This window comes from Esox lucius, chromosome 4 (assembly GCF_011004845.1).
Source record: "Esox lucius isolate fEsoLuc1 chromosome 4, fEsoLuc1.pri, whole genome shotgun sequence".
NCBI lineage: Eukaryota > Metazoa > Chordata > Actinopteri > Esociformes > Esocidae > Esox > Esox lucius.
Window position 1 is genome coordinate 6,628,941 of NC_047572.1, and position 23,733 is coordinate 6,652,673.

At 41.1% G+C, this 23,733-nt stretch overlaps 1 protein-coding gene across 1 annotated transcript in view; it reads left to right on the plus strand.

Moving 5' to 3' along the window:
• diaph2 (diaphanous-related formin 2) overlaps nt 1–23,733 on the plus strand; it is a 529,613-nt gene that overhangs the window by 23,290 nt on the left and 482,590 nt on the right. The window contains exons 3-5 of the mRNA XM_034291816.1: nt 6,626–6,658; nt 8,485–8,661; nt 21,258–21,362. Coding sequence (XP_034147707.1) covers nt 6,626–6,658; nt 8,485–8,661; nt 21,258–21,362 — 315 coding nt within the window. The remainder of the gene's footprint in view (nt 1–6,625; nt 6,659–8,484; nt 8,662–21,257; nt 21,363–23,733) is intronic.

Sequence of the window (23,733 nt, forward strand, 5' to 3'; positions counted from 1 at the left end):
ATTTTGTGGGAATCTATGGTTTGAATATATGCTATGCTACGCTGAAAAGTGCAGACGTTTCCGAAAGGAAATGCACACCACTGCACGTTAAGTGGATGGCTCGTCTTTCTGCCGACTAGGCCTACATCTTGGTGCCTAATCACAGAAAATACTGCATTTAGAATAGTACACAACACTTTTATTTTACCCAGCAGTTAGGAATAGTGTTTGCAGCGGAGAACTGTCTGTTTCAATGATGTAGAGATGTGCTCTTAAAACTGTTTGTTTCTTGTTTAGGTCTTTCCCTCAGAGGTGTGGTTAATTTATATGGTACTGTTGCGAGGCCAGTTAAAGGAATGTGAAATCTCTGCCATGGCTGAATGTTCACGTTCGGGGTCTAAAACTTGTGATTTACGCTTAAGGGCTAAATCCGTCAGACACCTCCACAAGCAAGAGATTATTTCAACACAGTCCAGCACACACCACAATTCAAATAATACCGTAGGCAGCTGAAGAAAAAGGAAAGAAATGACGGCTTGTATAATGAAGAGTCCTGACGATGAGGCACTGGAGCTTTCTGGGACCAGTTTGTTTTATTCTTTCATTGCTATTTCTCTCCCTCCTTGCCTCCCTTCCATCTTATCCAGCTTATTACACCGTGCAGGCTGACTGACTAATTGACCGACTGACTCTCTCCCCGGGCCTACGGAAAGATGTCTCTCCAAACCATTAGCTAGAATACTAGGTAGCGGCCTGGTACAAGCCTGTTTGGGAATGGGGTAACTGTCCACATAATGGAAACCGATGAGATGAAAGATGCCTGTCCACAAAGATGGTTTAGTGTGAACAAACTACCTGTCCAGTGGATATCTCTGATCACACTCACTGGCTGATGTCACAACGTCAAATCAAGCAAAGCTCATGGTCCGGAACATCACATCAAGGTTGAATGGCTATGTCACGCCAAACTGTGCATGTCATCAAATCAAAGGCACAATATAAAGTCACTTTTTACAAAAAACTAATATGTACGTTTGTTGCTTTCATGTGGTGAACTAAGGCTGACTTCATTACTCCCACTGACTTGTGAATCCCAAGCCTGGTCTGTCGTGTCTGCTTCTTGTGTGTTCCTGCAAGTCTTGAAATGTTGCATCTCTGGGTTTGAAAATGTTCTCTCCATTAGCACTATGCAAATGACTAGCATATATGTATGGGCTCTTCAACACAGTGATCTGAGACTAGGGCTAGGCCGTTAGTATAATCCTCAGTAAGGAAAATGGGGTGCGATATATGGCCAGTGTACCAGTGCTAAGGGCAACTCAAAGCAGTGCCTGAATCCAGCTCTTACTGTGCTATTTTGGCCGTGTACCCCAAAGGTCAGAGGTGACTTGTTGCCACTGGCTACCAACTAAATTATACCCATGAAAACTAGTGTGATATACCACGGCTGTCAGCCAATCGGCATTCAGAGCTTGAACCATCTACTCTGTAAGGATTGACTGCCTGGCTGACTCCTCCTCCCTGGAGTAGAGCCACTCTGCACTGCTGTCGGGAAGCGTAGTACCATATTCAATTGGGTCACTCTGGGATGAGGGATCTTATATTTAGCTTTGCTCTCTCCGGGCCTAATGGAGAGACTGAGGGCAGATTACATGGGCTGGGGCCTGGCATGCTGAGCCAGAGGGGCATGGGGAATGGAAAGCTTGGGCTGCAGTAGAGGCCTTTGTTTTCATAGGGGGTTTCCCATGAAGTGATAGGGACTGTTTTTGTCTTTTGCACTCTTGTAGATGTGTACAGTTTTCTCTTGTCCACGCTTATATACATGCATGCAGGCATACAAACACACACGCGCACAGCTTTCTCTACCTGTCTCTCTCTCTGTAATTATGTCAGAATGATGACATAAATTGTTGACACCCATTGAAAGTGGGAGACCCTCAGTCTAAACAACATCTAATAATGACAATAATAGTTTTAATCTAGAGGGCAATTCTTCGCTGCTTGCTCAGTTTAGACTCTGCTTTGATCATGGCTTTGTTTACAATACCGACAATACCTCTATCTCGGTATTAGCCATGAAGGACTAATATTGTTCAGCCTATGTTAAAGTGCCTTTCTTCATTTACAATGTGTAAACCTAAATTAGAGAGCCGCATAGAAACAGCAACACACCATAGTTTTGCTCATTTTGTTTTCCCAATGTTGTTTTCTCTGAATGTGACTAAATACTTTTGGTTTCATTTTCACGTTTGCATTGCAAGGCTATCTATTTTTTGCATAATGTGCTAGGGTGTTGGTTGCCTTTCAGTATAGATGGCATGTGTCTTTGTCACGCTGGCACATTACCACACACACACTAGGGTTGCAACGGTACACGGTATGTTATTGAACCGTTTGGCTCGGCCCCTATGGTTCAATACACACACGAACTGCAAAGTTATGATATGCCGGTCATTTCCCTAGAATTTATAAAACATGCTTACCTACACACACGTGATAAATTCAGATCCACAGAACGAGACGCGTAGCTTGTGAACCGGTAAGGCAGGCAACTGCTAGGGGCAGTCAACGTTACTGTCTACTTTGCGGTACTGTTGTCTGTGATACGACCATACGAAACTGTGAAATAACGGGTTTGTTGGAGGCTTTTCGCACTCTTTTTGTGGGTTTCCTCAGATTTAATTCCCATAAATGTGCCAAGTCTGAAAGGCTTCTTGCAAAAAACACAGTGGGTTTAGTTTTCTTTCAACACATTTCAACCACTAAGCAAAGTTGCTGTTGTCCAACAACTGATTGAATTTGCACTTTCCTATGGTACCTGCGGGACGTTTAACAGCCGATGTCCACTGTGTTGTTAAGTAAATTACCTAGTTTGGTACTAGGTAGCTATCTACCTAATATACAACAATGTATGGCGAAAACCATCCAAACGTTACGACTGTCTGCTGACATCTAACATTCTGACTGAAATCGTGGTTTCTCACTGCGCAACCAGACCTAAAATGCGTTCACAAACCAAGCATTGTTTTTTGCATCAATTCTTCACAATGGTACCAGTACTTAAACAGTACTTTAAATGAATGTAATACTTTTTAAGGACCCGCGGACATCCTGGCCCCATGTTGAGGGGAAACTAAAAACAAATATTCTCTTAGCTCCAACATGCCAGTGGTGAGGGCTGGCGAGACAGTGAAGCAAATTTGAAGAGGCATCACTGTCTTTGAAATGCGCTGTGTGGGATCAGTTTGGATTCAGCATTGAACACGATAACAAAGGTAAACAAAGTACAGTCTGCAAGCCTTGCTTTGACAATGTCGGCTACTTGAGTGGAAACACTTCTAACATGATGACATCATTCACACCGAAACCATACTGTGACCCGTGAGCCCACTGTAGCGTTGCGTCCCTAACACACAAACGCGCGCACACGCACACAGACAGACAGTTGATATAATTCTAGGTCAGTACTCCAATCAGTCAACAGTTGGGTCCCTTTGTAACATACATCCTGGTATTGTTTATTGCTGAACAAGCTGTGTCAATGGGTTCACATACACTAAAGAGACCAGAAAGATATGAGGTGTAAACTGTGAATCATTGTGTTTATGCTGAGGGAGGGTACGTACGGTTTTGCGATTCACACTAGCCATTTCTGTTAATTGAATGTGTCCCTGGGTAAAAAAGAATGAACACTTTGTTCATCCCCAAAATAAATTCAACAGTGAGGAATTTCAACTCCAGAGTGGAAACAAAATATTGGCAGAGTAGATGCTATGGAGCAGATAGGGAAAGAGGAAATGGTGACACAAGGTTGCCAAGATTAGTATGGAGCTCTGCATCGCAGTACAGTCATTAGTGCCGACAATACAGTGCACTTCCAGTCATCTGCTCTTTGGTTTTATTTGGAATTAATTAAAGCTCACCCTCTGATTTCTTTGCAGGGCTGTGAATTGCAAAGGACCTCAGGTGCTGATGCAATATGTGCTGCATTTCTTTTTAAATCTTACTGTGAGTTTGATTTCCGCTCCAGAGGGTGTGCCCTGAGAAGAGAGTTTATGAGTCATATGCTGAAAACAATTTGATTCACTAATTACAAAGATGGAGAACAAGACATGTTGGAAAAATACTGTTTTGTTACAGACTTGAATCTAGCAAATATTATAATATCCTCAAAAGACTGTATAGCGGTTTCCCTCATCCCCATTTCGTGTTCCTTTTTAGAGGATTTATGTTTTTCTCCATAGAGTGAGCAGGAAAGACATCATGTGCAGATGGCCTAATGGTGTAAACATGTAACTAGGCCTAAGAAACTAGGCCTATTTTCGCAATGTTTAGCTCGGAAAGACATTCACAGATGGTATTTTATACAGTTGTGGCTGTGTTTCATGCCCCACGTTGCTGTTTGAACTCGTATTTCATTGAGCTCTGAATCCAGAGATTCAACCTCAGAGTACATTTTACATAAACATTTTAGTCATTTACTAGACACACTTATCCAGTGCGGTCTACAGTTAGAATCTAAAAGCATGGCGGGACAACCTCACAACACCGTAACAGTAAGTGCATCCTAGTCAATGAACTAGCTATCACCTAGTTCACACTAAGTCTATAATAAAAGGAAGAAAAGCGCTGTGGAGTTATTTGAGATTTTAAAGAGTTGGGTTTCCAGAGTTTAGAGTGCTGACCTACTGTAGGACCGGGTCTAAAAGACACAACGAATTGTAGATCAGAGCTCTTACTCTGCAGTACTTCATGGATACCAGCCCTTGGCATAATTACAATAACAGCTACAACATTTATATTTGCCTATGAATGTGTCTGGAATTGAAATGGGCCCTATGTCCTCCTGCCAGGAGGAAAGCAAACTGGTTAGAGTTATAGTAGTCATTTGCATTTAAAAACTCTTTACCAGATCAGCCATAATCATGATATTCCCTGTCTTCAAGCGGACCCATAAATTCCACCAAATTGCTGTGAGTTTTTCCATTTCATTGACCTTTATTGAATCACAATCCTATTTTGATAACAAAGGTGGCTGAAGGCTAATTTGATTTGGGTTATTTTGAAGAATTCATGTTAGGCAATAAACATTTATTACAATGAAAAAGTTTGTGGGTTTTAATAAGCCAGAGACGCCCAGAGGACATGCATGCTTAATTGTTATGTAGTAAATTGCATTGTTGCGGTGTTGTTGTGCGATAATGACCGTGCCGAAGTAAACTGATGGTTTCCCCTAAAGTCAAGACAATTAGCTCAACAGAGGTTCCCTTGTTGTTGAATTGATTAAAATAATGTTTAATTACCCCATTTGAAAGTGTGCAATGTTTTACACACTTTTCTAGAGGGTGGTAGAATGTGCTCAATGAGCCAAAAACGAGTCATTAGTTTAATGCTTTGATTGAGAATATAATCTTATTATCTTTTTTAAGTTAAGATACAAGTATCATGTTTGGCTTAATCACTGTATATTTTTGATCACACACAGTTACATGGTAACTCCTTTTCCTGCAGTAAAGCTAAAAGTAATTACAATATCACAAGGGTTCTGACAGTGTTTTTGGGCTCTTGGCATCACCTTCTCAATACAGCTGAGACATTGCTTTCAGTAACTGTTGCCTCAGTAACAGTATACCGGTATCACCTTGACCGTACTGCTCAAAGGAGTGCTTCAATAACGCTTTAACGTAGACCTAGTCCATAGATGTACACAAAGCACATTCCAACTGTTGATACACAGAGACCACAGAAATTGATCTGGCAGATTGGAGCATCTACTAGATGCAGTCTTTAGCTTCCGGGAGATATGGAGCTAATGGCTCGAGGAAGTGCATTGTAAAGCCGGTTTCCCACTGAGTCCTAGTCAGCCTGTGGACCGCTGAGAGCGATAGCCTGAGATTAACCGAGGAGAGAGCCCCCTCGGCGGGAGGTCTGCTTTATAGCCACAACACCCCACATTCCTGCTCGTTAGTGCTTTACAGCCCTCACAGCCTAGCGCCATGGCATATGGTGTCGTGTTGTTTCCTGCTTCCTGTGTCAGTATGTGACTGAGGCGTCTTTACAAATGGCCGGCCTCAGCAGAGCCACAGGCCATTGGCAACGTCTGCCTTGTGTCTGAAAAGGAAACAAGCATCTGTATTGGGAGGTGGGGAAGATGTTTGGGGGTCTTTAATGTCTGTTATTGTTGTTTAAGTGTCTTAAGTGGATTTGAATGTGTTTGCTAAGGGGTTTTGTGTTGTAAGGGAAAAGTTAGCTTAAATATGGTCCGCTAATATAACAAAGACAAGTTTTGAAGAGAACACATGGGGCTATAGTGTATCAAATATTCCAGTATACATTTTCTAGGAAGGGACATCAACAAGCTTAGCCAAAAGTTTGACCATATTTACCTTCACACCTCCAACACTCCCAATGTACATTATTGCAAAGGTTTACAGAACTGAGTAGGGTTTCCTGCTAGATGTATTTCCTGGATATGGTTGTTCAGGGGTATCATCATGTGGGTTCATATGGGGGTTAATTCTGTTTCTTTTACTTTTGCATGCGTGTCCATCTCTGTATTGGGTGGTATTCTCCTTCACACTCACACAACTTGGGTGTAATGTTCAGTTGGATCTTATTCTTTCACAATGTGCCTTCCTTCCAACAGAACATACACATAAAAACATTGGCCGACGACATGGTAAGAATTCCTGTTTTCATTTCTTTGTGCGTTTATGTTTTGCGTCAACATAATCTCTTTGTCTCATGGCTGCATTGGAGGTTGAAAGGAAATCTGTGGATGGACCATTGATACAAGAGTGAAATTAGGAACTCTTCACCAGCTAGGTTATTTTGTCATTATAGTAAGCCTATTTATGGTTTTCATCATGTTTCAAAACAATAGGGGCATATAATATGTACAAACTTCAGATCTTTTTTCTTTCTGATTAAGGCCTTGTCTAATCAGCCGACTATCAGAGGCATTGGGAAAATAACAACCCGATTGTATTCTCACTTGCTAGAACAAGTGCACTCACACTGATGTTTCTCTTGTATTACGTAGATGTTCTACAGTCCTCTTCAATGTCATGGTTTAATATACACTGGTCCTTCCACAAAGATTTCAATGTAGTCGAGTGTGCAATCATGGATCTCATTACACTGTCTCTCACGTTTTATCTTTCTCCATTTCTATGCATTCATCCTTCTCCATTCCACCAAGCATGAGCACTAAACCCATAAACCTAATACCTCTGACAACCAACTAACAGACCGATGCATGGACTGACCTTCCGACTCGTTAACAAAGGATTGTTGCTGCTGTTCGCATCTCGTTTCATCTTGGTCTGTCTTTTGTCACCAGACCCCAATACACCTGAGGTGTGGTTGATTTGGGGTCTGCAGGTTGTACTTTTGGAACTAATCTATTGGTTCCATTGGACCAGGCAAACGGAGTCAAGCACAGCTCAGGCAAAAGGATGTTTAGTTCAACATTTGACAGTGTCACATTAAGATTTTTTCTGTATTCGTCTTTATAGCTAGAATAGTAAGCATATGTTGGTGAGCATGTTTATACTTGAGCTATAAAGACCTGCTTTAGTCTGATTTTGAACAGTCATAACCTCAAGGGTTAATGGTAAGTGTACAGGTAAGTAAAAGTTATGATCTTCATGCAAATACATAAGAAATGCTGCAAGCGGATGTAACAGTTGTATGAGTACAATTATTTTTATTATCTTTTATATTATTATCTAAAACAAATAAGTCGCAGCAGATTGAAATAATGTACTTATGAATGTGCACATAGCCAGGAAAACCAAACTGTCAGAGGTAAAATACCTCCCCTGCCACACGCTTTTTACCATCCCACCATGTAATTGGGCCCAGCTGACACTTTTTAAAAGGTTGGGTAGGTACTTAAATTAGGATATGCATATGACAGCATCACAACTAAATGATACATAATCACTTAATCTTCATTCATGGTGCAGGCCCTATTGCACAAATTAATTTTGTTCTTCTTTTTTGTTTGGGAATACTGACTGTTCGAACAGCAGGTTACAAGTGACTATTGAAAATGTGTTTGTACTACATTTGGTGACCTGGCCATGCTAGTTGCTATTGTAACGACATGCGAGTCAAATGGTGTAGACTGAGTGGTGTGGATGCTCAGACTCACTCAGAAGCTATCTAGTAGGCTACGTTAACAACATTCCCCTTGGTGAAAGTTTCCCAGTTTCTACACAACTGCACAAAGCCTCAGGATAATCTGATTCAACTTTCAAACTTTTCCTTTTTGGCGCAAAAGTCGAAAATTAGCAAGTTTTTAGTTTTAGCTTGTTAATGCACTGAATCATTTATAAATGGTTGATTTACCTGATGTTACTGTAAAACTTTCAGTGTAGTTACTGGCAAGTTAGAAATGTGGTTTGACATTTCAAACTGGAAACAAATTGCATTTGAGTCACTTTAAATTCTCAGTGTGAACAAGACAAGCTTAGGAAAATACTCTGGTCTCCCTTTCAGCGTGACCGAATCACCAGTTTCCGGAAGACAGGGAATAAGAAGGACAAGCCCCTGATTCAGCACTCTACAGACCCGCTGTCTACCCAAGTAGAGATGCCCATGCCCCAACCTCTCTTCGATGACCGTTCTATGAATCTCTCTGAAAAAGAGATTATCGACCTCTTTGAGAAGATGATGGTAAGTCCAATAATGTAGCCGTTTTTTTGATGGAAGGGTTTGTGACCCCAAAATAGTTCACTGTGCTTTGTTATGAGAATGAAGGTTTTCACTCTTGTACTTGATTCATAATTTTAAGTTCAGTGACTGGTTAAGTGCTACTTACCTTATTTTTTAGGGCTTAATTAGACACATTGATTGCAAACAACAAAAACCAGCAGACATTCTGCCCTCCATAGGAGTTTGACACCCCTAATGTAGCTCCCCTGTGTTGCTCCCCAGTCCAATATTCCACCACTGTTTGTCTGGAACCATAGATATTTCGAGGATAGAATGGCTATTGTTACTTCTATTCTGTGTTTCCCTAAGGAGGTACTTTTAGTTCTCCACAGTATTTTGCTAGCTATCTTCGACTGGATCGCTGATCCCAATTGGTTCTCACAGTAATGATGTCATTAAACATTTGTTGACAGCTTGCTGTATTTAAACCTTTCTTGCCAAGGAAATGTAGCAGTTTTTTCCCCCTGTTTATTCCCTTAATGTCAGTGCGAATGCTATTGTGTTCCAAACCCACCACATTTATATTTTTTCATAATCTGCAGACAGGGACCTCAGTGCTAAGTCTAAGCCTTAGCTGGTTCACTTTGCAGAGTCACAGCTCCAAAATCACACTGATGCTAAGCATAGAGATCACATTGCTTAGAGAGGCAGGAGTGAACTTACTAGTGTAATGCTGTTGTGACTTTTACCTTTTAAGTAAACTTGACGGATGTATGTCAATTTAACTCAAGTTTTGTCCTGTAACCTCTGGTTTACAGTAGGCAGTTGCAATTTTTTTGTGGTGCCAAATCTGAGCTGAAATATTCAGTCCTAACCATTTGCAAACCATGCCTGTCACAGTATGCCTCTTGTTATCACCCAAGTGCTACGTGTCACCACACATTAATACACAGATAAGGGCATGTCATTTTTTTGTCACAAACATCCAAATAGACCATATCTGGCAACACTATAAATGGATTTGCTTTCATTAAACATAGTTAACTTCTGGTGGAACAAAAGATACTGAACGTAGTCAGAGCTGAACAAACTAACTGACATGGATAATCGTTTTAATGACTGTACAGTTACATTTCAATTATACTAATACATGCAATGGATGTGATGCCCTTTAGATGGGTAGCCATGGTGCATGTAGTTGTATTTCTTTAGTGGGAGTGGATGCTTTGGCAATGAACACACCCATAGAACTCCCTGAGTGAGACTCAACAATGCCCCCTGGTGGGATTCTACTTGACTAGATTTAAGGAAACTTTTCATATAAAAAAAACGTTAGTCAACACTACAAAACGTTAGTCAACAATACTTAATGCTGTCCAGCTAAATATTCAAAGTTTGCGTGATGTTGGCGTGACGGTTAATGCGTGACAGAATAATCTAATTTCTTGATGCAATTTTATGACAAAGGAGTATGACCTGTGGAATCAGTGTAATAATGAAGTATTCAAAATGTATTATGAAGGTGTGTTTCATTGAGAGTTAAATGTGCCTAGATTATGAGAACAATAGGAACGTCTGTATTAAGATTCTGTCTTTCAGGAGGTCTCGCTCTGATGACATCAGGAATGTGAACTGTTTACATTGATTATCTGGCATAGGGGTGCGGGATGCAATCTGTGCCAGGTAGACACGTCCTTAAATGTATATACCAGGTAGTAACCAGCTTTACAGTGAGAACATTTTGGAACGTTCATTGAAAAGGACAACTGTGCTGCATTATTCCAATAAATACTGAATGTATTTTGTCCCTTGATTTGTACGGTTTCTCTATTATTTACTCACTTTACGTAACCGCTAAATTCTTATAGTCCCAATCGGTCCCAATACTGGCATACTAGTTTACTATATACTAAACAGTATGTACACCATCAACCACAATGTACGAATAGTATGTAGTATTCAATTTCAGATCCAGACAACACTCACAAAATCTGACATCAATGAGTTAATTCAACAGCATTGTTGTCAGAACTCCACTACAAACCGTCCCAAATGCTATTTTTACTATACAACCCTATCTGTTAATCATCCTGCCCAAGCCCATTTTTGCCCGCACACTGTCATTTAAACCAGAACAATTGGGAGGGAAACTGCCCCATCTGGCTATACTGATATCTTTAAAAAAAAAAATGTGCTGCTGCATCTCGTATAGACCCAACTTATCAGCAGTGACTAATTGGCATTATTGATTTAAATTGATTAGCTGTTGCATCCCTACAATGGGTTAACAGAATGACATTTTAAATAAGTAATTTTTTTGCTTTGAAGTTAGCCACCATCTTTACAAATGTTTGTCTCAGTCTTAGACCCATACTGTGAAGCATTTGATCATAAGAGATAAAAACATAATTATCCACCTGCTGGCTTGTCTCTGAAGCTGGGATCTGGTCCCTAGATAGGAGACCAGATCCTGACGGGAACGTTTTTGATGGTCCAGCGGGATATACACTTCCCTCTGGGAAGTGAGATGAATGACACTATGGGCACTATGCATTCAGCCCATGGAACTTCTAGTAAAATGAGTGCTGTTACCCACCCTGAAAAATGTCCATTGTAGCTACTTAAGCATTCCCCTCATTCCTATTTGGAATAATATTTTACTCCTAACCTCTCCACACATGACTACAGTATGGGTAGAGTTCTATCACAAATTGTAATCCAGGTCTGTGGTGGATGAAGCAAGTATTTACTTTACTATGTAAAGTGTTTTGATTATCTCAGTTGGTAGAAAGGCACTATTGATTTAACTTATTCCTCTTCTTATTTGATCAGTAGTACTAGGTAGTCTGACTAGTCTGCTTGCCTGATTAAAAGGTAATAGCTTGATAGGACATTGAATAACATAAAGGTTATATTAAATGGGTGATGGAAGTTCTAGCCTTGCTCCTTGTTTAGGACTGACTTTTTTTTTAATTTGACTCGTTCTTATCTCCGAGGTCAATCAGCTTTGACAACCCCTTGTTATTACTCCATAGAAATTGGCCCTGGCTTTCAATGTATTCTGCTGGATTGAAAATCTAACAAAAAGCATTCAACTCATCTCTTTGAAGAAGGCAAGGCTAAATTACACAGTCTTCAGTGCATAGGGGAGTGTGTGTGTGTGTGTGTGTGTGTGTGTGTTTCAGTGTACCTTTTTTCATACAATGGTTTTTATTGCAGGAGCCCAAAAGATCCTGCTTCTATTCTTTTTTTTCTCATCAGAAGTTGCTCTGCTTTCTTGCCTCAGTGCACCTCATCCACTGACTGTCACTCAGCTCACCTCTCAATTACTGTGTTTGTGCCCACCGCGTCGTGACAGTAAACTCAGACTTCCATTTGCTTGGTGACAGGTGACAGTGAAGGCATGTTTTCTGAGGACACAATGTGTTTCACAAAGAACCTTTGCTGAAAGTGTAATTACAGTAATGAATTGAAGAACATTGAGTTTCATATTTGCTTTATGGGCTTTTGATACCTCATCCTACGTGTAGATTGCACAGCTGGTAGATACGGACACAAATCTATATTGCCTGAATTGATGTAATAAGGAAAAATGGAATACGTTTGTAAAATGAATCCACTGTAAAAAGTAATTTGTTCTTCTAACATTGTTTTGCCTTGAATCATTAGAGTACTCAGGACTCAGCAATAACAATGTTCCATCTCAACCCCTAAGGTTATTTTCATAAGGAGTAAAAATATAACTATTTTTGTTTCATAAAGTTTTAAAAGATGCATTTGTCAGACATTTTTATCCCTAATTGCTGAGATGAGTGAGGATAAGAGTGTTTTTGCTGAAAAGCTGTGGACTGGACATATGTTGCATTAGTAGATCTGCTCTGGAGGAAGGTAGGACACTTCTGACCTTTAAAATCCTCCATTATCCTGGATATTTCATGAAGGAATTTCATTATGTCACGCCCATGAATTATGGAGAACAAAAGGCTACCCTGTTGTTCAGTGTATGTGTAACCATACTTTTGGTTTGCAATGTTTTCACCTAGGGAAAACCAGCTTCTTGATAGAACCCATAGGCTTCAATGTACAGTACCATTGTAAAAGTAAGTGTTGCTCTGACTGTTCTAACAATTCATAACAGATGAGTACAGTCCTTTTCTGAATCCACTTGTATATGCACGATGTTAGTACACAGGATCAGCAAACAATCTGCAGTAGTCAGTCTGTATTTGTGGTGTCAATCATTTTCAGTGTATCATCCCTGCTGTATGCAGAGACATTTCTTAGCTAAAGTACCACCAGCAAATGGTCTTTTATAATGAGATATTAATATAGATATGGTTGTAAGTAGGTGGGCTTAATTGAGAGTCGATCATTTGTCTCATTATGCTTGTAATACCTTATTAGGACATTCACTGCTACAGTGTTTTATGCTTAACCTTTTTGTGTCTACATTTCAAACACTTACTTGAATGTGCAAACTTAATTTGAATAATGTGTCTCTCATTTGGGTATATTCCTTAATGTACTGTTGGTGGAGTTATTTGAATATTTTTTCATGTGATTTGTGAAAAAACTTAGTTTGGGTAGCCAATGGAAAAGCTTTAAAAATATGGACCAATCATACTTAAGCCGGAGCTTTTTTGACAGAACATTGTGCTTTTGAGTTTCAGTTCTGCAATTTATTTCTATTCATTCGTGTTTTTTTTTTTTTTAGTAAATCTAACCTTGATATTGTGTTGATTCCCAGAGCAAGTTAAATTGTAACAAATAGATTTATTTTACTGGCATGTTCCTTTTCTCTCCTTTTAAATTAATTTGAGCCCGGGGTGAATGGTTGGCACACTTCTTAGAGGATTTGCTGCTTTCTACTATTGTAGCAGGTGGGTGTTAATATATTCTCTTATATCCTCATGCTCTTATTGATAAGACCGCACATACTACTACTATCTGTAGTTACAGAGAAGGCTGACAGTCTCCAGGGAGCCTCTCGTGTTCCTTTTTAACGACTGGGAAAATCCTACTGTGCTGTTAAAACCTTGAAGCTAGAACAGCCTGTAAGGTTGCCAGGCTTTTCAGTAGGGTTCTGGGAAGCAGGGCAGGACAGTGCAGGGCAGGGCAGGACAATGCAGGGCAGAGTAGGGCAGGACAGTGCAGGGCAGAGTAGGGCAGGGCAGCGCAGGGCAGGGCAGGATAGGGCCGGACAGTGCAGGGCAGAGTAGGGCAGCGCAGGGCAGGGCCGGACAGTGCAGGGCAGGGTTAGAAGCAGAAAACACAGAGCTCCTTCTGGCCTGTTAAAACAGCTAGTAGCATTTAGTGTTAGTGTGCCACTGCAGCAGCTGTGGTAGTGTCTGATGTCTATGTTACGGAACGGGTTTGTTGGCTACTGTTACAGTAGAAGCTGGTGTCTCCCTTGAAACCACATGTACGGCTGTTGCCTCCTGCAAGCAGAAGTAGATGTTTGTTGTGCATCGTCCTTGGGATCTCTAGTCTAGATGTGCACAGCTGGATCTCGGAGTTGGAACCCACTGAAAAAATTTACAGCCATAAATCCTTTGAAATCTCCCTTCCAAGAGAGTGTATTTGGCAAGGAGGCAGCGCTGTGTTGGGGTTCTTAATGCTGCACCTCGCGCTGGGAAGACCGTGAACAACGATAAAACACGGACACGCACATTTTCATCACCATTTAACCAGCGGAAAACCCCCTTTTTTCTAATCTGTAGCCCTCCCATAAGCCCCCATCTACCATTAACAATTTACAGTAAAAAGGGTTTGCTGAAGGCTGAGGAGGGTGGGATTGTAACAACCAAAAAGGTCCGCTCCCTGATGGAAAAACAGTGGGGTCACGCCTCCGTCTCGTCTAGACCACGCCCTCCGGACCACACGCGGGTCCCAGTGTGAGGGATGATATTGGAACGACCTTTCCTTGCCCGTCCGAACCCTGTGATTTGCGTCACACAATCGGGGAGGATGAGATACGAGGGGGGTGCACCCATTCGGTAAGTGTCACCACTGAATCATCTCAGAGCAGTGTCCCCATGTGGTGTCCCCATGTGGTGTCCCCATGTGGTGTCCCCATGTGGTGTCCCCATGTGGTGTCCCCCTGTGGTGTCCCCCTGTGGTGTCCCCATGTGGTGTCCCCATGTGGTGTCCCCATGTGGTGTCCCCCAGTGGTGTCCCCCAGTGGTGTCCCCCAGTGGCACCCTGTCACGCGCTGTTATTTAGCATTGTCGATAACATATCATTTCCCTGGCTGCATTCCAAAAGGCTGTACAAGCGCATTGCTTTTGGGTGTACTAATGCAGCATACTGGGGGCAGTATCCAGGGGTGATGTTTTTACCATCATATGGGCTGTTTGACATTATCTCCTATTGCTTTGCCTTCCTGTCGTATTGCCTGTCTGTCTTATTCCGTGTATTTTAGTAAGGGAATACCTTTATATTCAGGTCTTTTCGAAAAGCTTGTATGCTGCCCACCTTGTAAGAATGAAAACCACAACCCTGGCACTTTAAGGGGAATTCCCCATAGCTCACCTACTTTAGGAAGTCATTGATGTAAGCACTGATACATCTGTGTTATAAAAATGCCTCTCCACAACACAATCTATATTGTGGAACTTTTTAAAACAATAGTTATTTATAAAACACCAAATTTGATCATGCCCATGTATTGTCCTTTGCCTGGCTGTACTAATTACAAGCAAGCACAAACTATGTGCTCTTTCAATACCCCAGTGCATGGATGTTCTTCTGTGTAGCTATAAAATATTGAATGGGGAACAACCATGTGCTGGATACTTCACCGTTTGCTTAAGTGGTAACCTTTAAGGCAACTACGCTGTAATTGCACTGTAGGCAATTGCACTGTGACACTGACGTTTTGTATATGCAAAATAGACTATGTTTGCAGTTATCCAGCCTCGGTCGTCAAAAATACTTAAACATTAACAAATGTTTAACAGTAGGAAAACATTTTACAGTGTTAGTTCTATGAAAGACCCTTACATTTTTGTAATAAATGTTCAGTAGCTTCAGTAGCCAGAATAAAAAACAAGTAACTGATTTATCTTATGTTTAAGCTGTTCTTAAGACCGCTAAAAACCTTTCTGTTAATATATAATATACAGTAGGCTGGCAGATATCCCTACCTATCAAGAATGGTTAGGCAAGTAGATACTGCTACTTCCAATATTGAAGTAAATGAATTTTTGGCGACAATAGCACTGTCTAAGAAGAGTGCTGTTCCTTTGTCTAAATTGCTAACCACAGATCTCAATAGTTACTGTAAATCTAGCCAACACTAGTAAGTTAATTCCCACATTCAAATGCAATTAGTACATACAATCCTCAATCTGATTTTAAATGCTTTTTACCAGGATATTGGCAAGAAAGGGAGATTAGCTAATACAGTTGTACTTTCCTGGTCTCACTGCATCTCAAATCCTCATTGAAAGTGTACTCGGCTAAAAATTGTATCTCCAAAAATGTATTAATCTGGAAAGTTGTACAGAGTTGTAGACTTAGATTATGCAAAAATAACTTTATACAACCCTGTTTCCAAAAAAGTTTTGCTGCTGTGTAAAATGTTAAGAAAAACAGCATGCAATGCTGTGCAAATCAGTTATGCCCAATATTCAATTGGTAGTAGTACAAGGACAGCATATCAAATGTTGAAACTGAGAAATGTAGTTTCTTGGAAAATACATGCTCACTTAATAATTTTTTCATGTTTCACAAAAGGTGGGGCGGAGGCACTAAAGACAAGAAACATTGTGTAATGCTAAAAAACCTATCCTGATGGAATATCACACCATGTCAAATGAAGTTGTCAACAGGTCAGTAACATGATTGGGTATTGAAAGATCATTCCAGGGAGGATGGGCCAGTCAGAAGTGAGGATATGGAGGGGTTCACCACTCTATGAAAGACTGCATGGGCAAATAGAGCAACAATTCAAGAATCATTTATCGCAACCTAAAACTGCAAAGAGTTTGGGGATCTCATCTAAGGTACACTATCATAAAACAGTTCAGAGAATCTGGAGTAATGTCTGTACGCAAGGGACGTGGGCGAATACCAATATTGGATGGCTGTGATCATCTGGCCCTCAGACAGCACTGCATTAAAACATACACGATTCTGTAGTGGACATCACTGCATGGGCTCAGGAACACTTCCGAAAACCACTGTCTGTGAACACAGTACGTTGCTGCATCCACAAATGCAAGTTAAAACCATAAACAACATCCAGAAACACCCCGTCTTCTCTGGGCCATAGCTCATTAAAATGGACTGAGGCGAAGGGGCAAACTGTCCTATGTTCTGCCGTATCAAAATTTGAGATTAATTTCAGGAATCATGGACGCCCTGTCCTCCGGGCTAAAGTGCAGAGGGACAACCTGGGTTATCCGCGCACAGTGCGTGCATCCGTGATGGTTACTGGGTAAATTCGTGCACATGGCATGGGTGACTTGCACTTCTGTGAAGGCACTATAAATGCTGAAAAAAAAAAATGTTTTGGAGCAACATATGCTGCCATCCAGACCCTGTCTTTTTCAGGGAAGGCCTTGCTTATTTCAACAAAACAATGCCAAACCACATTCTGCATGTATTACAACAGCATGGCTCTGTAGTAAAAGTGTCCGGGTGCTAAACTGCTCAACTGGCACATTATGATAAATACAGCAAAGATCCCAAACTTTTGAGCAGCTGCAATCCTATATCAAGCAAGAATGGGACAACATTCCACTTTCCAAACTATTGGTCTCTTCAGTTACCAAATGATTTCAGAGTGTTAAAAGAAGAGATGAACAGAGTGGTAAACATGCCTCTGTCCCACCTTTTTTGAAATGTGTTGCTGGCATCAAATTCAAATTGGGCGTGTATTTTTTAATAAACAACACTTTTGGACACAATTTGGACATTTAATTTGTTGTCTTTGTACTATTTTCAATTAAATTTAGGGATAAATGTATATCACATCATTGCAGTGTTTTTATTAGCATTTTACACACCTTCCCAACTTTTTGGGGGATGGTGTTGGTCATTTATTAATATATCTGCTGATCAAAAGAGGCTGTGCAAAAAAGGACAATTGTGACTAATTCCAATCAATGATAGTATTAACACAGAGGCTTTTGTGAAATGAAACAAAACATGACGCGTTCAGATCCCTCGTGCCCATCAGTAATCTGACATACTGGAGTTATGTTTAGGGCACAAAACCCATTCCTGTGCTCTTTCTGTGCAATAATGCGTGAAACAAATCTCACTGACCTAGAAATCTTTCAAACATGATTCAAAGCACTTAATGTCCCCCCAGTGTGAAATGCCCCTTTAAGTGCCCTGCTCTTCCAAACTGAGCTCACCCTGCATCCAACTGACTACCTGACTCTAGACACAACAGCCTTGCCATCAACGTGGCTCAGGGTGTTGTTGTAGTTTTGGCAAGAAATACATCCAAAATATGATCCTCCCTCCTAATGGATACTGACTGCTGCAAAGGGAGGGTGAGATTCTGTTTGTGTGTGTGTGTGTAAGAAAGACAGGGTAAAATCGACCATTGCCATCCTGTGCCGATGAGGCTAGTTTGAGGTTTTATGTGCCTATGCTTCATTGCCAGGAGCTGCACTCTCTGTAATAACAGCGTCTGTGATCCTCCAATGCAGTTACACTTTATCTGTCTACACAAGCCTGGCTTCAGAGCCTCAGAGGAGCGCCACCATGTCCCCCATTCTCCTCCATGAATCAAACTTTGGGGGCACTGAAGAAAATAATCGATTTGTTAGACAGTCGTCGCGAAACGAAACAATATTTTCTCTCTTGCTCCACCTCAACCCCTCGTACCGTTTCGACGGTAGACAGATGTGACGGTAGCCCATTCATTATCCCCAGCAAAGGAAGATAATGGAAGCCCCAAGCTGCGTTCACATTTCTCTGCGTCGGTTATGTGATTTTCTTTTTTTTTCTGATGTATCCAAGGCGCTTATTTCCTCTGATGCCTCTGAGTCTCTCGTTTTCTGCAGTAGTGGTGCCGAATCCTAAAGCAGGTGATATACCATCGAGACTCAGTCCGTTTAGCTGTTGAGCCAATTGCAGGTGGATTAAACCGTCGGACGACATGACACACACACACACACACACCCACGTTCAGAGAGTATCTGTGTAAACGTTTCAATTACCAGAGTCGGCAGCCAGGGATGTCTTGAGATTTTTCCACGCAGACCTGCAAGGATATAATTAATAATGGATTATGAATCCTTTTTGGGAGGCAGTGAGGCCTCTCTCGCCTTTCCAGTTGGCCCCGGCGTGTACCCTGCAGGCCCCGCTGTCTTCCCGCTCCCGTCCTCCCCCTTTCATTCTCCGCACCACACTTCCCCTCGTTTATTGAATGCCAATTAACTGGCCAAATTTGCACAGTTCAGAGATTAATTAAAAAGCCTGCCGGCCCCTCTGTCAGAAAACAGCCAGTTGTTAAATCTTCCCGCGCCCGACACATTGGCTATCCAACTATTAAGGAGGGGGAAATCAGGTCACGATACCTTTTAATGGTAATACTTACGTGACTACCCCATGTCTGTCAGGAGAGACAATACCGGTTGCCTACAGGCTGGATAGGCCCTAAGGGCCAATAGAGCTCTGGTAAAACATAGCACATTGTAAAGGGAGTAAGGTTCAATTCGGGACATGGCCTGGTGCTGATATATTCTGGGCTATACATCCAACCCCAACAACATACGAACGAAAAAGCCTTTAATCGAATGACCGCGCACCTCGTCGTCAAACAAGATAGCCTATTTCTCTTTCTCCCACTAGATGGCAGCATGGTTTCACAATGAAGCCACTTAGCCTCTGGACTTGAGCTGTGTGTTTTTCTGTGTCATTCTGTCCATTCCTTTGTCTGAGAGTGCTCCTAATAAACATGCCCATTCCCCTACTATCCTAATCATCATGTCATTCCCCTGCTTTTAGTGCTCCTCTGTCCATTCCTGCCTAAATCCATCTCATCTTTTGACATGAAAGGGCCTTTTATGATGCAGAATATGAAGTAGCATGTGAAGAGAATACAGAACCAAGACCTTTCTACTGTCCATCTCTGTTGTATGATAGGGTTTATGGTCATCTCTGGGCTTAGTATTATAGACAGTGCTGTATGATATATACCACTGGGCTGTATAACTAACGTGTTGCATCATAACTGTGTGGCCTGAGTTTTATATTAATTTAATTTTTTAAATTTTGATTTATTTCAGTTGCTAACCATGGGCTTGTCGGCATTGCCTCCTGTTGTTTAGCCTGTCTGTCATGTTGTCTGAATGGGATTGTGAGCCCTCAGCTGTCATATGGCAATTCCAAAATAACATAGTTACGCTTTGACTCTAAAATATATGACAAACTGAAAATATGTTTTAGTAATGTAACACACCATAAAACTCTATGCACATGCACTAACATTTTCCACTTAGAATAGCAAAGAATAATGTACGAAACTTTGGTGATGGAATAAATCTGAAATCTCCCTCAGATTTTCATGCAAACACATTCCAGCAACTCTTAAATGTCGGCTATGAAATAACATTCCAAGATCTCTTTTGGTTATGGAAATGCAGTACGTGAGGTGGTTTTACTCCTTGTCCCGGAGTGATGGGTGTCAACCTCACATGTCTGGAATGATTGGTCTCATCTTCACGGAATCATGAGTCCGATTTGTACTACATGGAAATACCTCATTTATATACATGGTGTCACAGTGCTGCACAGCAGATCACACTACAGTATATGGTACAGTGTAACACAGCACACAACAGTTCAAGTACTGTGAAGTACTAGACGCTACTGTAGTCCACCCTAGAACATTGTGACTAAATTACTGTACAATAGTCTAATTAATGACACTAAATGGACTGTAATGTGGGGTCAATTAGAGTACAGTACTTCTGAGTAGAATTGCTGTAGGTTGTAGTTTTGTGAGCGGAATATGAGTATGCCAGCATAACTAACACCGGTAGCTGGTGACCCAGCTTCGATTGCTGACTACTGATTATCAATTCCACCCAGTGGCAGCCAATGGTCCACATTTTTATATTTGTTGTTAGTTGGCAGTGGTCTTTAATTTGACTTTGTGGTGTTTTATTGTCTTTTAATAGTGTCTGGTAGATGTTTTCTAGATACCCATTTCCATCTGTTTGACAAAATATCTGCCAATAGTCTGTCATTGAAAAGTGGTTTAAATGTATTAATGTATTTACCTGTGCCTTAGTTTCACTCAAATATAGACTCTTGGGTGTCTTTTGACTCGCCAATGAATTTGACATTTTGGTTCTCATGGGTCATTTTACATGGAAAAGGGCCAATACAGAAACTGGATATATTGACCTCACCCACGAGTGACTTTTTCTATTGTAATGTCCTCTTGATGGCTATGTTAGGACTTTGTCTTTGGCAGCAGCAAACAGTGCAAGACAAAATGATGGTTGCTTCTGTTGGAGTTCAGTGTCGAAGTTCTTTGAGTGCAGATAGTGGAGCTTTAATGGATTTAAAATGACCATAACTGCCATTATTTCATACTGGCCTCATTATGTGTAGTAGTCATCTATCACTCACTTGCTCTATGTCCGCAGGAGGATATGAACCTGAATGAAGAGCGCAAAGCCCCTCTGCGTGGGAAGGACCTGAGCACGAAGCGAGAGATGGTTGTCCAGTACATTTCCGCCACTGCAAAATCTGTAAGTACTTACTGTAGACCAGTGGGCTTTCTGGATTAAATCTGTATTGTAACCAATGGGTGTCCTGCAATGTATCTGTCTGGTTACCAAAGGGCTTTCCTTCACTCAATGTAGTAGTAGTAGTAGTAGTAGTAGTAGTAGTAGTAGTAGTAGTAGTAGTAGGAAGTGGGCTGAGAAATGTGATTCTACCCTACCAATTCAGTATGGAATAATAAGCTTAACTGGCTCTGCTTCCTTTCTACCTCTCCCTCTCTACTGGCCTCCCAGCCTCAAATCTTTGATTGCGGCCTGCATTTTAAAATGTGTTAAAAAAATAAATAAAGCATTTTTTTTTATTCCCCCCGTATGCTTATCAAACCAAATTTGTTGTTCAGAATGGTTAACTCAGTGGCTTGATATTGGGCAGGGATCAAGTTCATGCCATAATCTGGAAACATTACATTTTTCCCTCTGAACCAGTAAGTGCAGTAAACCCCAATTTGCACCTAATCCTAGTGTTTTAGAGTGAATTGTGCTATACTCATTATGACATTTAGGGCCTCCATTGAGGCTAGCCTCCCAACCTCCCATCCACACAAAATCAAGTGATTTCTTCCCTGTCGAACTCGTTCAGACTCTGTCGGCGTTTGACATAATCATTTATTACCTCTCACATTGTTATGCTAATTAACTGGAATTATTAATAATGACGAAGATCGGAGATGATTGAATTCTTCACCGGGCCCATTATGCTTTGCGAGCACTGCTATATTATTCAAATGAACAGCGTCAGTCTGGGTGAAAGGGAGTAGGGCTCGGCTGTCTTACACTGCCCTCCACGTGTTTCTAGGAGGGAGCCGAAAGGATGGATATCAGAGGCACAGACACCGCAACCTACACCGTTATAACAGGGTAGGAGTGGGCTGGGAACCCTGTTAAGCTTAACAGTCCGCAGGACATATATGTTTCCGTCTGATAAGTGCCTGTCTGTACCACAGTGGAGCCAATCGCCACCCCCTTGCTAACAAACCACATACATGCAACCCGTTTCTGTAAATAAAGAAGACATGGGATTACCCGGGCCAATTAGACACCTGCTGGTGAAGGGCATGCGGGGAAGGCTACTTCCCAATCGGTGCAGTGTCCTCTAAGAAGTGCCCAACCAGGACCCAGAGTCTAAAGGAGTGTGCTTCATAGGGTATAGGTTTGCCATTTTGGATGGACATAGCCGTTCAAGGATGATCTATGTACATATTTGAAGGATTACGTAGTTTGATGCAGTTTGTTTTTAAACAGTAACCCTGACTCAATGCTAATAGATCCTTTTGAATGATTTTGTTATAGTAAAATATTTTATATTAACATGGTATGGTTTGAAAAACTAATGTGGCCCAGCATTTGAAGATTTGGGGTTAACGTTTGAATTCTTTCCTTTCTACTCTGGCGTCTTCGCAACTGAAAGTACATTAATTACATCTTTGTGTATTTTCTTCCTCTACTGCAAAGAATTGTGGAATCACTGTTTTTGTGGCCTTTTCTGAATGGAAAATGGACAAACAACTTGCACACTTGCACTCACACAACAAGTCAACTCTCTTTGTGTATCTGGACTGAATAATTGCCCCAAGCAAAAAAAAAAACACTGTGGGAGTATATAGGGTGGAATGTTGAAAAGAGGATGGCATCAATTGAATTGGATCTGTCTGTTTACTATAAAGGCTTGAGTTTAGCTATTTCACCCCAGGTTATGTAAAGACAGTGAAGAAAGATTTTGAGGGCAGTAGTGATTTTCATCTACTCTCCCATCAATACTCCAAATCCATCTAGATGAAGCTGGAAGTCAATCTATCCCTACTAAGCTTCAGCTAATGCAGAGTATATGGGCCATTGATGATTGCATTGCAAAGTGCAAATATTAATGGAACAATAAACCTGTCCCCGATGTCTTGTGGTATTTTTCTGCCTGCCTGTTTTAGCAGACCTTAGCAGTTGTGTAGGTGGAGTTAAAAGGACTTGATCACCATTATGGATTGAGCAACTGAACTAAGAGCACATCTTTGGAGAGAGATACTGTTTTGAACCTAAACTACAGTATTGTAGTGATTTCTTCCCCAAGTATATTAATCCAATACATCATCAAGCCTTATCATCCAGTAAATAGTTGTTATTATTCTACTATGACCATTAGTGTGCTAATATACTGTAGTATATTTCCCTGAGGCTATTAGGCTATAAATACTAGCTAGCTAATGGAGGCGCAGAGCTGATGATTAGTTCTTTCTCTCCCAACATGGCTTCTCTTGAGAGTTGTATTTTTCATGTGTTGCCGCTTCTAGTTGATCACCAGACAAGATGGAGAACTCTTCCATATACTACCAGGGAGCCTCTGTGG